The 17598-nt window shown below is 40.9% G+C and overlaps 1 protein-coding gene across 4 annotated transcripts in view; it reads left to right on the top strand.

Moving 5' to 3' along the window:
• The window catches only part of NFIA (nuclear factor I A), a 408349-nt gene that overhangs the window by 279728 nt on the left and 111023 nt on the right, over window positions 1–17598 (top strand). For all 4 annotated transcript variants that reach the window (XM_040232718.1, XM_040232715.1, XM_040232717.1 and 1 more), the window contains exons 5-6: window positions 2038–2155; window positions 8981–9108. In XM_040232718.1, the coding sequence (XP_040088652.1) occupies window positions 2038–2155; window positions 8981–9108 (246 nt within the window). The remainder of the gene's footprint in view (window positions 1–2037; window positions 2156–8980; window positions 9109–17598) is intronic.

The raw sequence follows: 17598 nt of genomic DNA, 5'->3' as shown, positions 1-17598 counted from the left end.
TTATAAACGAGAACTGACTGAATTCAAATTCATATTCCTTAAAGAAATCTACCTACCCTTCATATTGTTATTGTTTTTCTTCAGTTGCTAAGTCATGTCTGACTCATTTGCAACCACCTGGCCCACCAGGCTCCTCTGTCCATGGAATTTCCCAGGCAAGACTACTGGAGTGGGTTGCCATTTCCTTTTCCAGGGGATCTTCCTGACCCAAGGACTGAACCCATATCTCTTGCATTGGCAAGCTAGTTCTTTACCACCTGACCTTAAATCTCCCCTCTTTCCCCATGTATTATTAATATATACCACATTACACCAAGTTATCATAATCCAATACACATTTTATGTTCTCTTACCTGAATAAATGCTATTCTCTCTACCTGGAATGCTCCATTCCTCTAATGGATAAATCCTAGTTGTCCTTTTAACATTCTCCCAGGCCTCACATTTGCTGAGGCTCTTTTACTCCCTCGAACCTCTTATCCCTCGGCTGAGTTAGATACCCACTTCTATGCAGCCATATCTATTTAAGAATAACTCTGGAAAATCCTATGGATGGAGGAGCCTGGTAGGCTGCAGTCCATGGGATCGCTAAGAGTCGGACACAACTGAGCGACTTCACTTTCACTTTTCACGTTCATGCATTGGAGAAGGAAATGGCAACCCACTCCAGTGTTCTTGCCTGGAGAATCCCAGGGATGGGGGAGCCTGGTGGGCTGCCGTCTCTGGGGTCACACAGAGTCGGACACGACTGAAGCGACTTAGCAGCTAGCAAAGGACTTATCAGATTGTATTGAAATTAACCTGTCAGCCTAACTCTCTAGAGCTGTTTCAGGGTAGGGACCATGTCATTCATTTAAGTATCTTCCTTACCCAGCATAATTCTTGGCAGTAGCAGACTCTCAGTAATCATTGGTTGAAAGAGTCAAAGTCCCTGGTTCATGATTTTCCCAATTATCCTTTCTTCTTAAGATTATGAGCCTCTATTTAATTTATTTATATATGCACTTCTATGGGCTTTAAAACTCTCAAACTAATGCCTTGATACAAAAAAAAAATGTATCTATTGCTCCCGCCTTGTATAATTTTCCAAAAGAACAGATTCCTTGCATGTATATAATTACACCACTAATTTTACAGAATTGTCTTTTAAGATTGGTAGATGTTATTTATTCATTTAAAAATATTTATTAAGCTACTCCTGTAAACAGGATATCTAGAGGCTCCAGGACATACAAAATGTGCAGAGAATCACATCTCACACAAGGGTCAGCCCTGAAAATCATGTGCAGTCAGTTATTTTTAACAGTCCCTTGAATCAGAGGTCGACACATTTTCCTATAGAAATATTTTCAGCATAGTGAACCATACGGGCTCTGTCACAGCTACTCTGCTCTTGCGGTGTGGAAGCAGAGATGATATGTAAATGAAGCTGTGCGGCTATTCCAGTACAACTTTATCTACAGAAATTATGGCTCAGGTACCATAGTTTGAGGACCTTGCCTTAAACTGGAAGGGGGGACCGACAGTGAAGATGTATGCAGGCTGCTGAGGGGATTGGGAGTAAGGGGAAATCACACATTCTCATCGCATGAAATTGGGATTAGGTGACCTGCAAAAGATGAATTTGCAGTTCATAACTAATTCCAGAATACACATGTGTGTAAGCTATCACGATCAAACAAAGCTAGAAAAACCCAGGGAATGCTGGTCGTTCAAGAAAAGTAGCAGACCAAAATGTGAAGGTATTTTTGTTAGAAGCATCCAGGAATATGGCAACCTTAGTGACAATTTACCATTACAAAAAAAGAAGAAAGATGAAAGGTATGTTATAGAAAATATATGTCCTTCTGATGCAGAGGATTTTTATTGTCAGAATTCTTTTAAGGTCTGAGTTCATTACTGATAAATTTGGATAAGCTAACCATATCAATTCAGATATAAAATGTGTTAAATGTAACACTGAAATATGCTCTCATTGATCTTTTATTCACAGACCTTACCTGATATTTCTTTCTTTTTTTTTTTTTTTAATTCTAGCACCAATAGCTGCAGGAACTGGTCCCAATTTTTCTCTCTCAGATTTAGAAAGTTCTTCATACTACAGCATGAGTCCAGGAGCAATGAGGAGGTCTTTACCCAGCACATCCTCTACCAGGTAATTTTATTGTTGGCTCTTAAAGAGGTCAAACTTCATAGTCTACACACCTTGATTTTTAACTCTGGGCCTACTAGACACTTAGCAGTGTGCCTCTGGTAATAGATGGTAGAAGTGAGTTCAGCCCTAATGGATTTCCAGTGTCACTGAGAAGAGAGAGCACATGCATAGGCAGCATGCCTCTGTGTGCGTGTGGGGAGGGGGAAGCTTCCCAGGTATCTCAGTGATTAAGAATCCACCTGCCCATTCAGGAAATGTGGTTTCCATCCCTGAGTCAGGAAAATTCCCTGGAGAAGGAAATGTCAACCCACTCCAGTATTCTTGCCTGGGAATCCCCATGGACAGAGGAGCCTGTGGGCTGCAGTCCATGGGGTTGCAAATGAGTCGGACATGACTTAGTAACTAAACAGCATAAACTCACACACACATATATACACACACACATATGTGTGTATATATATATACACACACATACACTATATACATGCAGACTCACATACACATCAGTCAGTCAATTCTGTGGCATGGGCTGAAAATAGTTAAAGACAGCTTTATCCAAAATGAGAGACTTGTGTTCCGCTGTAAACTGTAAGCATTAGTCGGAGTTAGTGAGATGGAAAGTCATAGAATGGTGTTCTGGGTGGGGTGAAGACATGAGCAAAGACATAGAGGCAGGATGGAGTATGAAAATGGCATGTTCTCAGAAAATTCAGGACAAGGCTTCACTAGGGAAAAGTGTTTTGGCTAGTTTGGCAGAAAGTTGGCCCTGGTGACGACAGTCCCAGTCTCCATGCCCGCAGCAAACGTTACCACTCAGTTTCAGCTCTTTTCCTACTACTACACCCTGAAAGTTCTCAAAATCCAGTCTATTGGAGCTGCTCTGAGAGATGCAACTATGTGATATCCTAGTGTGAAGATGTAAAAGCAAATGCAGCCCGAGAGCATTGTGGGGCCAGATCACAAGCACTGTTGCACCGGGAGACCTTTAAAAGAGTGAAGCTAAAAGAACACAACCAGATAACGATTCCAGGGTGCTTGATCCCCTTGGGGTCACAAAGCCAAAATCAGAATGAAGCATTTTGCAAGATCCTGTTGTCTCCAGATAACCTGTACCAGAGGGAAAGGGATTAGGCATTAAACCCACAGTATTCTTTTACAAATTGGCTTTAGCACTGGACTGTGACAACAAAGAAAAGAATGGTGCAGAACAATCTTTAATGTTTGTGTACTTTGCAGAAAAACATTTGACAAAGGTATATTCCTCCTAAAGCAAGCGTTTGAGGATTTAAAACAATGTCCAGGTGATAGAAATTTTCCCTGGTAGAGACTCATTCTTACCTTGACTTTATGTATTTTAACTATCATTACTTAAAAAAAAATCATCAGTTTAGTCATTACCAATAAGTTGAAGATGGTTAAAGAAACCGTATTTTCCCAGATATAACCACCAAGTCCTACCATCATCTTTCACATTATTTAAATATCCCCCCTAGTTCACTGGGGTATAAAAAAGTCATCTCCAGCGCCACTCCCCCCTACAAAAAAAACCATTTATAACAAAAGAACGAGATTTTGAACATATTCAGGTATTAATACATTCTGAGGATTTTGAATGTTTGCTGATGGAAGGGACATTGTGTGTAACTACACTTAGTCAACATAAAAAAGCTTTGCAAATACTTGTGGTTAGTGATTAATTTAAAAGTCGATTGACTGTTTTTCATATGTGCACTGTGCATGTACCATGGACAGCCCAGCTTCTCCAGCTGTTTTTTGCCTTTTGTTTCAACTTTCTGTGTGGAAGCCTGGTTATTAACGTACTTTAAAAAGCTAGTGTCATTCCCATATTCTGCAAATAACTAACCCTGATAAGGCAGTAATTATACATAGCATCAGTAGTTAATAACTTGGTAATATGTTTGTTTTGCTCTCATTAGGCTCTCCTAAGATGATTCTTTTAAAATTATTCTTTAAATATATAGACTCAGCAGAATTATCTGTGTACAGTTGAGGAACTGTGCCCAGGAGAATACCCCAGATTTCCATATAGAAAAGTTCATCAACCGATCAGTCTTTGTTTATGCTATGCCAATATTAATCGGTCACCTTCTCTGTGGCAGTCACTGTATTAGGTGCTTTACATACCTGATAGGAGTTAATCTTCACAGGAATTTTACAGTACAGACAGTGTTGCCTGTAACAGTGGGTCAGCTCACAACTTAGAGAAGTTAAGTAACTTGCCCAAGGTCACAGATCAAGTAAGTGGTGGATTCTACATTCAAACTTGGAGCTGCTGAACTTTCAAACCATACTGTTTTGACACTGAATCCTCTTAGGAATGGGGCTCACTCTTTCAGGAAGGAATAGAATAGGAAGCCCCCAGAAAGGATTATCTGGCATGTCTACTTTTCATGGACAGTTAGCATTTGCTATTTTGAATTATTATTATCATCTTGAAGGTATGTACAGTTCCTGCCTCCCCTTCTGGGTTGCAAATCCCTTAGAACAGTGGTCCCCAACCTTTTTGGCACCAGGGACCAGTTTCATGGAAAACAGTTTTTCCACGGATTGGGGTGGGGAGAGTGGTTGGGAGATTCAAGCACATGACATTCATTGTGCACTTTATTTCTCATCTAATGCTGCTGCTAATCTGACAGGAGGTACTGGTCCACAACACGGAGGTTGGGGACCCCTGCTGAACTCTTCCAGTTCAGCTGCAAACACGTATTAAGTCCCAAGGATATGAGATTCATAAGGCACTATGGATGTAAAGTCAAGTAACAGGAGCTTTGCCTTCTCATGATATAGACTGACAAGTGAATGAATATTTTTAGTTCAGAGAATTCGGAACACTCCGGAAAGAGGCATTTTGCTGTTCTTTAGGGACGAGATAAAGCACCTAGGCTTTGCACATAGTAGGAATTAAGCAAATATTTGAAACGAACATAATAGTCTTCCCTTAATTTCTAGGTAGTATTGCTAAAGACAGAACAAATTCCACACCCAAGAAGAGATGGTGTGTCATTACTTAAAAGAGTATTTATCCTCCTTCTTATGTAGAGACCTTACTGGTCCTTTCCTGTGTCTCTCAAGTGTTTCTGGGAGGATAGAATTTATGCTAGATAGTCAAGAGCAAGAAGCCAGAATTAATAACTGAGGGTTCCCTGGCTGTCCAGTGGTTAGGACTCCGAGCTTCCACTGCAGAGGGCACAGTTTCCATCCCTGGTTGGGGAACTAAGATACTGTATGCCGTGCAGCACGGCCAAAATAAAAAAAAATAAATAAGGAACAAAAGTAATGACTGATTCATATCTAAATTTTAAAAAATAAAGAAGATTGATAGGCATTAACTGTATTCCTTCCAGTAAATATGTTCAGAATTATAGAAGGGATAATATAAAAATTGGGATGCTATATACTTTTCTTATCCCAAAGAACTTCATTAAGATAAACCAGCTGTCAGGTTTGTGAAGTCAGTAAACTTTGTCCTGGAAGCCCTTCACTCATCGCTCCTGGCACTTCTAATTTTCTTCCCTCCTGGATTTTGTTCTCTCCTCTAGCCTGTATCTCCACCTTCCCAACATTTATCCTGTGTTAACCCCTGACAGTCCTTGCTTTCAAACTGAGGGGTCAGCTAATATCTACAGACTCTTTCACCTTTAGGATTTAATAACCACATGAGTAGGGCTTCCTTAGTGGCTCAGATGATAAAGAATCTGCCTGCAATACAGGAGTCCCAGATCTGATCCCTAAGTCAGGAAGATCCCCTGGAGAAGGAAATGACTACTGACCCAATCCGGTATTCTTGCCTAGAGAATTCCATGGACAGAGGAGCATGGCAAGCTACAGTCCATGGAGTCGCGAAGAGTCGAATACAATTAAGTAACTAACTCTTAATGCATGAGTATTTGCATTTTATTCTAGAAGACACCAAGGAAATCAAAAGCATTAGAAACTCAGAAAAATATTGGTACTTGGAGAAGGACAGGTAATGAAGTTGGCCTTTTGGGTGGGGTCTCATTGAATCATGACACTTGGGCAAATCCTTGTCACAAGCAGGCATGTGACTGTTTCTAAATCTGTAGCCCAATTCAGCAGTGTTTGAGCATCTGTTATTAGTCAGATACTGTGATAGGCACTAGAGCTTTAAAAAAAATCCTGATAATCTCCTTCTTCACAGCTCTCAAGCTCCTGTTAGAGAATGTAGGTCTTGCCTTTTATTTGCCAGGGAACATAAGAAAATATTTATTCTGTTTCCAATTTGTATTCTTTCAACTTCTAACTAAAATTATTTCAAGTGGCTTTCAATTTAAAAACTACAACAGATAATATTAAATACAGAGAGGGCAGAAACCATGTGGAAACATAGGAGAGACTCTTATATCAAGAACCTGAACCCAGAGTTACTCCTTACGTTTAGCCCTTGGATGCCTGGTTTCCAAGGCAAGAAGGGAAGCACTAGGTTATATAATGTACCTTTTCTAATAAAAGGAAACTAGAATTTCTTTTAAAGATATGACATTTTTTCTGGTTTATGTATTAGGAATTTTTTCGTGTATGTCCTTTTACAAAGTACTTCTGTTAGATACAGTTTTACATAAAATACAGAAAAATTCTTTGAATGGCTCTTTTTCATTAAATTTCAAGGAAAGCCAGGCAAAGAACATTAAGTAAATTGTTAGAGGTTTTTCCTTTGGATACTCAGCTAGCATGCCACAGGTCTGTTGCTGTCCTGCAATCTAGCTTTCATGAGAATAGAGCTTAAAGGTTAAGATTCCTGGAATGGCAACTTCAGTAACTAGAATTTCATGCCTTGAACTGGGCCTTCCTCAGTTTTTTACTTGGATGGCTGCAGTGGCCTCTTAACTGTCTCCCCGGGGAGGGTTCTGTCTCCTTCTTTTCCCTTAGCTCTTCAAAAGCCATCATCTCTGCAATTACCAGAATGACCTTTCTGACAGATGACTCTGACATCACTTCCTGTTTAGATCTATTCGGGGAGCCTGTTGCTTGTAAGATAAAGTCCAGACATACAATATCTTCTATCACCTTCACCCCATCCTTCTCTGTACCCCTCCTGCCACTTTAACCATAGTGAACGCCTGTCAGCTCTCTGTGAGTGTCACACACTGCTTGTGGTGTTGTTTCTGCTTGACATGCACCTGCCTCCTGGAGTGATGTTGGGAATAGCTAATAACCTGGGTGACAGGAGCTTACCAGTTAGGACAGGGCTGCCCTGCCACAGTGCCAAGTCCTGGAATGCCTCTAATGTGCCATACCTTAACCCTTTAGGTTTGGGATCATGAGGCTGTCCTGGGCCAAAGATGGGGTGACAAAGTTGGGGCAAACATGAGGAGCTTGAGAGTGGGACTTTGCCAGTTGATTAAGAAGTATTTCAGTGTCTTAAAATCCAGAATGGCTGCCTCAGGAGTGCATCACCTGAGTCATAGCCTGTCCCTGCCTTGTTCTTTCTGCTCCGTCCCCTTACCCCCTCTCTTAAAGACAGTTCAGGAACCATCTCCTCTGGGCATCATTTCCCGACCTTCTCTGTGTATCATTGCTTTCTTCCTCCATCAAGGAACACACTGTAACCTCTATGTGGTCCAGCATCATACCTGTATTTCACTTTGCACAATTTTGTTTACCTCTTGTTCTTCATGCGTGAGATTGTAAACCCCATGAAGACAGGTGTTATATCTGATTCATTTCAGTATTCTAGCCTTTAGCACAGTACGTGGCATGTGGGAGATGTACAATAAATGTTTGATAAATGAATATATATTAAAAATTCTGTACCTGACATGTGAGGAAGAGATTACCCAACTAGTACTCATACCAGGTATGAAATCTACTCATTCTGGTATGTTAGTTACATAATCAGTTAATACAATTAGAACAACATTAATAACATGTAGCATTTCACTACCTTTTAACTCTTGCAACCTCAAATTGGGAGAAAAAGACCTCAGTTCTTTAACTGGAAGAAACAGAATATATTCTGGAAATTTCCCAACCATACTTCTCCGAAGCTAAAACATCCCCGCTTGATGGCATAGAACTTCATTTTTGGTAATTTCCTTGTAGAAAAGTGGCATGCACGTCACTGGGTCGCTCTTTTTTCCATGTCCCTTATTCTCACAAGCAGAATAAGTAGGATTCTTCTACTTTTGTCTCATTTGTTCACTGTTTTATCTCTAGAGCCTGGACAGTGACAGTAGGCCAGGTCCCAGTCTAGGCACTAGAGGTGAAACAGTGGATGAATGAGGCAGAAGTGGAAGGAAGGTATTGTCACTGTGCAATAAATATTTTTTAAATGAAGAGCTCTAAGTAGAAGGTGAGAAAATATGGCAAAAAAAAAAAAAAACCCAAAAGGCAATTCAGACTTTTCTTCAAGGGTTGTGTTCCCCGATTTTTCTCCTTCCTGGGGTGCCAGAGGGGTTGAGTAGATGTCTAGGATCATTGCTGATGGCAACGCCCCAGCCAATGCTCTGGGGGATACCCATGTGGGCTTACTACCCAGTCTTCCAGGTGGAGACAGGAGACGGAGCCAGCCAGCAGTTCCTCAAAGGAAAAAGGAATCGGATGTGGCGGCAGCAGCAACTCAAGTGACAATAAAAACCAAACCCAGACACTTGGAACAACATAGACCCAAGAGTTTGTTCTCCATCCAGTGACTCACTAAACTGAACAGGAGCCCAAAGAAGCCCACGAAACTACACTGAGTTACCCAATTGCTTCCTCCCTTGGCTTTCTTTCCACCAGAGATGCCACGTCCAGGAGGAAGGTGGTTTGGATGGCTTTTAAACATGTACGCGTTTGTTATTTCAGCTCCACGAAGCGCCTCAAGTCTGTGGAGGATGAAATGGACAGTCCTGGTGAAGAGCCATTTTACACAGGCCAAGGGCGCTCCCCGGGGAGCGGAAGTCAGTCCAGCGGGTGGCATGAAGTGGAGCCAGGTAAGCAGGGCGGGCGGCCACTGTGGGTCTAAGGCATGGGGGGGCAGGGAGTGACGCCAGGCAGAAAGTGAAGGGAGTGAGCTCAGAGCAGTGGGCTTTTTGACTTTCTCCACATGAACACGTGTTTGTAGCTGACTGCTGCTTTTATGAAAGGGTGGCAGTGCAAGGATGCCATTCAGCTGAGATGAAAGATTGAGAAGGGTGGGTAGGGTTTTCTACTCTTATATGTTTTCACTACACAGCAATCCAGCGTTCCATTTGCCTTTGCTTTCATTTTATACCAATTGCCTTTTGGGTTTGGTTTTATCTTTTAATAATCAAAATAAAAATCCATCAACTTTTTCGACTGCGTCAGTAGCATTAGAGAGGAAAGAAGGGCTCCCTGTGCGGTAGCTTACACTTGGATCTTTATAAAATGAGGAAACTTTTAAATATGTTTTGTCATCACAAGTCTTTTTCTATTTAAAAGCAACAGCTAAAAAAATAAAAATAAAAGGAATAGCTATCTTTATGTCCATCTTTCGTGAACTAAGCAAATGATGACTCCTAGTCTAACCTCCTGGGGTAGTTTAGTCCTGACTCTGGAGTCTTGAGCCATGTGACTAATTCTGATATCAGAAGCTTTTTGAAACTTTTCTCAGTGTCTATAACCTCCAGATTGGCAGGGGAGAATCTTCTCCGGTACCTTCCTCAATATGCAAAGCTAATGATGTAGAGAATAGAGTAGGCTCTGGAAAAAGGCTGAGTGTAATCCTGGCTCCGCTCTGGCTGGCTCTGTGATTATGGGCAAACCACCTAACCTCTCTGAGACTAAGTGTCCCCATTTTTACCATCTGTCTATAATAATAGGCATTTCAGTGCTCTTGAGAATTAAGTGAGGTAATATACATGACCCAACTAAGAATTATACCTAGCACAGTAAGTTTGAAAAGATTTTCCCAATTCTTGCCTTGGAGTAATTCCCTGCATAAACAAGCACCGAGAAAATCTCTGAACCCCTTCACCTTCAATCTTAACTCCTTTCTCTCCCCCTAACATATCAAAAGAGAATCTTCAGCGAGTGTAACTGTAGAGGAAGCCATGCAGCGGAGGCTTGGTGGTTGATGGAACTGTTCTGTATCCTGATTGTGGTGGTGGTTACAGGAATCTACACATGTGTTAACAGTCATATTAATAGAAATGCATGCCTTCCACTTCTGAGCCCCCAGGCAGTTTTACTGTATGATAATTAAAAACAAAACCTCGGTCCCCACTAGCTGAGTCCTTTATCTTCCCTTTACCAAGATGTGAAGATTTCATTTTGCCTCCCTTCTACCTAATCTTTTTACCCAGCTTATCCATTCATTGACTCACAGTTTCACTGGGAACTTTTTTGTGGATGAGGCACGATGCTTGGTTCTGGGAACTCAAAGCTGAATGAGAAGGTTGTGGCTCCTGCTTTCAAGAATTCACAGTTGGGGTGGAGAACAGACGCCTAAGAAGATCATTATGTGGTGATATGGGAGGTGTAAGGATGGGGTTTAGCCTCTGGTGCTGCCATTTTCTAAGTATCATCAACATAGTGCTCAGGGTGTGATGGGTCTTCTACAGAGGGCTACGCATCAGCTCACCCCACAAGGAGATCCATGCCAGTTTGCCAAAAGCCGTCAAGAAATACACCCTGGCCTAAATGAACGTGCTGACCACCCGTGCTGGCAAATGCACGTTAGCATCACCTCAGGATAGTGCCAATGAGAAGCTTATGTGCTGTTAAAAAATTAAAAGATCTACCTGTTCTTTGAACCATTTTTAAAAGGCCAGTTAAAGTCCTGGCCAGTGTACCTGCTTCTGTGAAAGTAAGAATCAAAATATATAGGTTTGGGACATTGTGCTTGAGGGTCATACTAACTCGGTTTTACACAGACTGAGCTGCTTTTTTTTATGTTGATGTACATGAAGCTCCTCTTCCAGGAGCCTGTCCTCTGGATCCTTAAGTAGATTCCTTTTGAGCCTATGTGGGGGCTGTGGGAGTAGGTTGAATATAGAATATGTTAACCTAGTAACTCTTTTATTCAGAGTAATTCTGTTCCTCTCTTCTGCATGTTATGATTCAACCGATCATAAATTTTAACATCTGAATAACTGTATCCCTTATGGTCATTAACTAAAGTTTAATGGCTAAATCCTTTTGGGGAGGATATATATATATACACACATACATATACATATATACATATATATACACACACATAATTACACTACATATTATACTGTATGTATATATACACACATGCTATACACATATACACATATAGTGTAAGCATAATTAATTGTAGGGGGGCTTCTCTAAGGGAAAAAATTACACTTTTAGAGAAATCCCTCACAATTTTACTGTATTCCTGGACTGATGCTCCATTCTCTATTTCTATTTCATTATTGAAAAATGCAGTTTCATGGTATATATGCAGGGGGTGGAAGGGGACAGTGGATAAATTTACATTTGTCCATATTCAGCATAGAAAGTCATAATTGAAACAGGGCCTGAGGGGACGTTAAAACTCAACTGAAGGATGTTGTCCATGTTCCTGGTGGCTTTGGTGTCATTAACTCACACCACCCATTTTAAATGGATAATTTATGCTGCCAGATGGTCCTATTGGGGGATTTTCCATCTAGCCCAATCCCCTTTTTGGCACAGAGGACACCCTTATGTTGTTCCCACACTGATCCAGGCCTAGCATCTCCCCAGGGATACAGTTCATTGAGTTAGGAGGCTTTTAGTGGTCCACACATGTAAATTACCTTCAGAACGTGTTGGGAGTTTATGTATATCTGAAGGCCAGCAGTCTCTTGGTTGTCTGCATTCGGAATAATTCTCACAAGCTAGTACTAAAGGATACTTTGTTTATGTCTCAGATGTGACCCAGGAAGCAAGGCCTGTGCTTACTCCTCCACTCAGAAAGCTTTGCATCTGTTTACCTGCCCTCAAATGCTTTTCAGCGCTCCCCGGCCAAAAGAGGGCCGAAGGTTGCCAGAAGAGACAAATTTCCTGGAGCAACAGGAAGGCTTTGGAAAGTAAAACAAACCAGACATGCAGTAAATTACATGGGCTCTTTCAAATGTCTTTTGTAGGATCCTGTTCCCCATTAGTTTATCTCAGCACTTTTAGTGCACAGCTCTTATTATCTGGGAAGAAGGGCATAGGAGATTAAAGATGATGTTAGTTTAAAAACATCAGACAACCTCAAGCTGACTTTTGCTTCTGTTACAATGCTGCATTTGTTCTCTCCACTTAGTTTCGTTTCCCAGTTATCTCAAAACTGGGTTAGATTCGAAGCTTTGAAGCTAATCATGCACTGATGAAATGAGTCCTATGAAATTGTATCAAGCAAAAGTGCACATACCATCAACTCTTGTTTATCTGGACAAATGAAAAACTGCAGAGGAACTGATAATGCAAATGAATAGGAAGGAAACCAAGAGGCAGGCGCCTACAGTGGGTCAGATACTGAGCATGGTGCTTTCGTGTGTATGGCAAAGATTATGGTTACAATTGTTTAAGTACTTCCTGTCTACCAAGTGTTTTTTTTTTTTTTATTGCCCTAAATCATGCAAGTAGAATGGGCTTGCCTCTGTAGAGATGAAAACTGAGAATTATAAAATATTAGGTGACTTGCCCAGAGTCACACAGATAGTAAACCTGGGGATCTCTAATCCAAATTTCAGTTCTGATTTTGGAACGTTAAGTTTTGTCTTCTCTACCCAGTAACCTCTTTTACTATAAACATTTATGCTTGTATGATTGAAATTAAAAACATAACAATAAAAAAATTTTAAATTATTCATCAGAAAGACTTGAAAAATCCCCCACTTCCTTATCCCAAACCCTTGACATGCACCCAGGTCAGGGAAGGATTGTGGGTTTATTAAATACACATAGGACATAATACATGAACCAACAGTATTAACTGTTAACAAAGTCAGATATCTATCATTTTTCTCATAAAATCATATAATCCTCAGGATTCAGATCTTTGTTCAAATAATACATCATCAGTGAGGCTTCCAGTGACTTAAAATAGCTGCTGTTTCTCTTCCATCATCCTATAATTCATAAACTTTTCCTTTCTTTATACCGTCTCCTGTTATCTTATGTTCTCCTACTTGGGTATACACTCTGAGCAGTGGGCCTGAGTCTGTCTTTTCTGCCGCTGTACGCCCAGCATCCCTGACAGTGTCTGGCACATAATAGGTGCTCAATAAATGTTGATTGAGTGAATGAATGAAGCCTATGAAGCAGGGAATTTGGGTGCTTTCCATAAATCTGAAAGCAGAATTTGCCACCAGTAATTCTCTCAGAATTGATGTTTACTATAGTCTCAATCTGTAGGCTATTATTCAGTCAAATCCAATTATTAGCAAGTAGTAAACAAAACAATGGGCTTCCCCAGTGGCTCAGCAGTAAAGACTCTGCCTGCCAGTGCAGGAGACAGGGAGACACAGGTTCAGTCCCTGGGTTGGGAAGATCCCCTAGAGGAGGAAATGGCAACCTGCTCCAGTATTCTTGCCTGGGAAATCTCATGAATAGAGTAGCCTGGCGGGCTACAGTTCATGGGGTCTCAAAACAGTCAAACATGACTAAGCAACTAAACAACAACAGCAAGCAAAACAATTGCTAAGGCTCAACCAGGGGCCCCGTTGGCAAGTGGTAGTATATAACATTTTATTACAGTATCTCTCACCTCAAAGGGTATTCCGTTAAGGGAATCAAACCCTTTTTTTCTAAAGGTAATACTTTATTGATTTTTAAGATAATGCTTTTTTTTTAATAAAAGGACAATTCGTTATCACAAGCTCTATATCAAGAATTCCAATAACAAATCTTCTGTAGAATGTTTTCTGCAACTTTCTTGATTTTTGTCTGAATATTTTCAGATTTCCATACGAAATTTTCTCCTATAGTAGCTTAATTAACACCCATATGAGACACTATGAAATCTATATTATGTGAAGTCTAATCTGTTACTCAAAATGTGGTCCAAGCACCAGCAACATGGCATCATCTGGGATGTTACTAGAAGTACAGAATTTCAGACCCTACCCAGACTCATGGAATATTAACAAGATCTCTGGATAGTACCTATACATGTTAGCGATTGAAAAGCCTTGATCTAGGCTCCTTCCTTGACTGTTCCTTTTTGCAGGCTCTTACCACTCAATTCTTACCTTATCTAGAGGCAACCTGAATTTTCACTGTTGTGCTCCCCAAGCTTTCTCCCTACTGTAAGTAGGAATGCCATTAATGCTCTTCTAGACAGATAGAAATCTAACCTATTTTCAGACATGTCAGAAACGATGGTACCCTCACACAGTGGTTCATACCTCAGTACAAGAAGAAAATTCTCCTGTCTCTCATCTTCCTCCAGTTGAAGTGCATGAAGAAGAAGAGCTGGTCATATAATCGATATAATTCAAGTCAAACCAAGTCATTGAATCTTAATTAAGTGCTGACTGTGTTCAGTACCGGAGAAGGCAATGGCACCCCACTCCAGTACTCTTGCCTGGAAAATCCCATGGACGGAGGAGCCTGGTAGGCTGCAGTCCATGGGGTTGCGACGAGTCGGACATGACTGAGCGACTTCACTTTCACTTTTCACTTTCATGCATTGGAGAAGGAAATGGCAACCCACTCCAGTGTTCTTGCCTGGAGAATCCCAGGGATGGGAGAGCCTGGTAGGCTGCCGTCTCTGGGGTCACACAGAGTCGGACACGACTGAAGCGACTTAGCAGCAGCAGCAGCAGTGTTCAGTACAGAGCAGGTTCAAAGATGACTCCATTGAGTCCCTGTCTTTAATGGCAAACCAGATTTTCTTCGTTGTCAGTCACCATCTATAAGATGGGAACTGTGGTTTCTGCCCCATCTCTGTCACAAAGTTCAGTTCAGTTTAAGTTGTGTCTGACTAAGGACTAAGTTGTGTCTGACACTTTACAACCCCATGGACAGTAGCCTGCTAGTCTCCTCTGCCTGTGGAATTTTCCAGGCAAGAATACTGGAGTGGGTTGTCATTTCTTTCTCCAAGGGATCTTCCCCACCCAGGGATCAAATCTGGGTCTCCTGCATTGCAGGCATATTCTTTACCAACTGAGCCACCAGGGAAGTCACAAAGTTACGACAGTTAAATGATCAACTTGAACTTCTGCTTCAAGTGCCAAAGTCCTTTGTTAAAATTAATGTTCTCTAATTGTATGAAATATTGTTAGGGTTATTGAGGGAGACAGACCTTACCAGCGCATGATGGTTGAAAGCCAGCAGGATTAAATGCTACAGGGGTAAAAGGAGAGAGTGGTTCAACCTGACTTTAGAATTAGAGACACTGTCTGCAGAAGGAGGCAATGAAACTGGATTTCCATTGGACCTCAAATGAAAAACGTTCACAAACTTGAAAGTGATTCATGATATCTCTTAGCCTTTCAGTCACTGGTATATATAAATTTGTGTTCTCCATATATCTTTTTTTTCTAATATATATACATATATATATATCTTACAAAGCAGTTTTGTGGCTGTCCTGTGAAGCTTCTCAGGTTGTCTGTGTTCCCAAAATTGACTCATTAGAGGGTTCAGTGGGTTTCATGGATTACTCAGTTGCACCACTTTCTGCATCTGACACATACATACCAGTCAATATTAGAATAAATTTATTTTTTATCGTGAAAAATAATGTGAAATTATAGAACTTTTTCAGTGAAATTTAGTTCTGTGTTTGAAAAGAGGAACTTCTTACTCCTTAAATTTTCTCCTGTAGAAAAATATTCAGAACTCTAGCATGCCTTCAATTATTTTGTGATTGTAAAACTTTATTAACAGACAGCGTTATTTTAGCCAAGATGCTGGAAGTTCTGAACAGTTCAGTGAAAAGTTTTAAAGCCAAATTTGGTAAGTAGTAAGTTTTTAGCTGTAGTCCTTTTCTTAAAAACTTGCAGAGATAAACTTCTTTCAGAAATTGATTTCTTCCCAAAGTCATCAGTTAGTTCAGTCACTCAGTCATGTCCAACTCTGTGACCACTGGACCACAGCACGCCAGGCCTCCCTGTCCATCACCAACTCCCAGAGTTTACCCAGACTCATGTCCATTGAGTCGGTGATGCCATCCAACCATCTCATCCTCTGTCATCTCCTTCTCCTCCTGCCCTCAATCTTTCCCAGCATCAGGGTCTTTTCAAATGAGTCAGCTCTTTGCATCAGATGGCCAAAGTACTGGAGTTTCAGCTTCAACATCAGTCCTTCCAATGAACACTCAGGACTGATCTGCTTTAGGATGGAATGGTTGGATCTCCTTGCAGTCCAAAGGACTCTCAAAAGTCTTCTCCAACACCACAGCTAAAAGCATCAGTTCTTCAGTGCTCAGCTTTCTTTATAGTCCAACTCTTACATCCATATAAGACTACTGGAAAAACCATAGCCTTAACTAGACGGACCTTTGTTGGCAAAGTAATGTCTCTGCTTTTGAATATGCTGTCTAGGCTGGTCATAACTTTTCTTCTAAGGAGTAAGCGTCTTTTAATTTCATGGCTGCAGTCACAACTGCAGTGATTTTGAAGCCCCCCAAAATAAAGTCAGCCACTGTCTCCCCGTCTATTTCCCATGAAGTGATGGGACCAGATGCCATGATCTTAGTTTTCTGAATGTTGAACTTTAAGCCAACTTTTTCACTCTCCTCTTTCACTTTCACCAAGAGGCTCTTTAGTTCTTCACTTTCTTCCATAAGGGTGGTGAAATCTGCATATCTGAGGTTATTGATATTTCTCCCGGCAATCTTGTTTCCAGCTTCTTCTTCTTAGAGCACAGAGCATGATGTGCTCTGCATATAAGTTAAATAAGCAGGGTGACAATATATAGCCTTGACGTACTCCTTTTCCTATTTGGAACCAGTCTGTTGTTCCATGTCCAGTTCTAACATTTGCTTCCTGACCTGCATACAGATCTCTCAGGAGGCAGGTCAGGTGGTCTGGTATTCCCATCTCTTTCAGAATTTTCCACAGTTTATTGTGATCCACACAGTCAAAGGCTTTGGCATAGTCAATAAAGCAGAAATAGATGTTTTTCTGGAACTCTCTTGCTTTTTCGATGATCATTCAGATGTTGGCAGTTTGATCTCTGGTTCCTCTCTCTTTTCTAAAACCAGCTTGCACATCCGGAAGTTCATGGTTCACCTATTGCTGAAGCCTGGCTTGGAGAATTTTAAGCATTACTTAAGTAGCGTGTGAGATGAGTGCAGTTGTGCGGTAGTTTGAGCATTCTTTGGCATTGCCTTTCTTTGGGATTGGAATGAAAACTGACCTTTTCCAGAGACACAGCGGTTCTCATTTCTGAAAGTTAAAATTAAGCACTATAAAAATACATGATCTGTTCTTATCACAATTATTAAGTCAAGGTATACATTTTTAAAGGTATTTTTAGAAGAATAGTTGGTAAACATTGGGTCAACCAGAAGCCCAGGACATTTAGAA

This window comes from Oryx dammah, unplaced genomic scaffold, assembly GCF_014754425.2.
Source record: "Oryx dammah isolate SB20612 unplaced genomic scaffold, SCBI_Odam_1.1 HiC_scaffold_28, whole genome shotgun sequence".
In the NCBI taxonomy this organism is placed as follows: domain Eukaryota; kingdom Metazoa; phylum Chordata; class Mammalia; order Artiodactyla; family Bovidae; genus Oryx; species Oryx dammah.
Note: the sequence above shows the minus strand (reverse complement) of the source record. Positions and strands in the feature narration are given on the sequence as shown.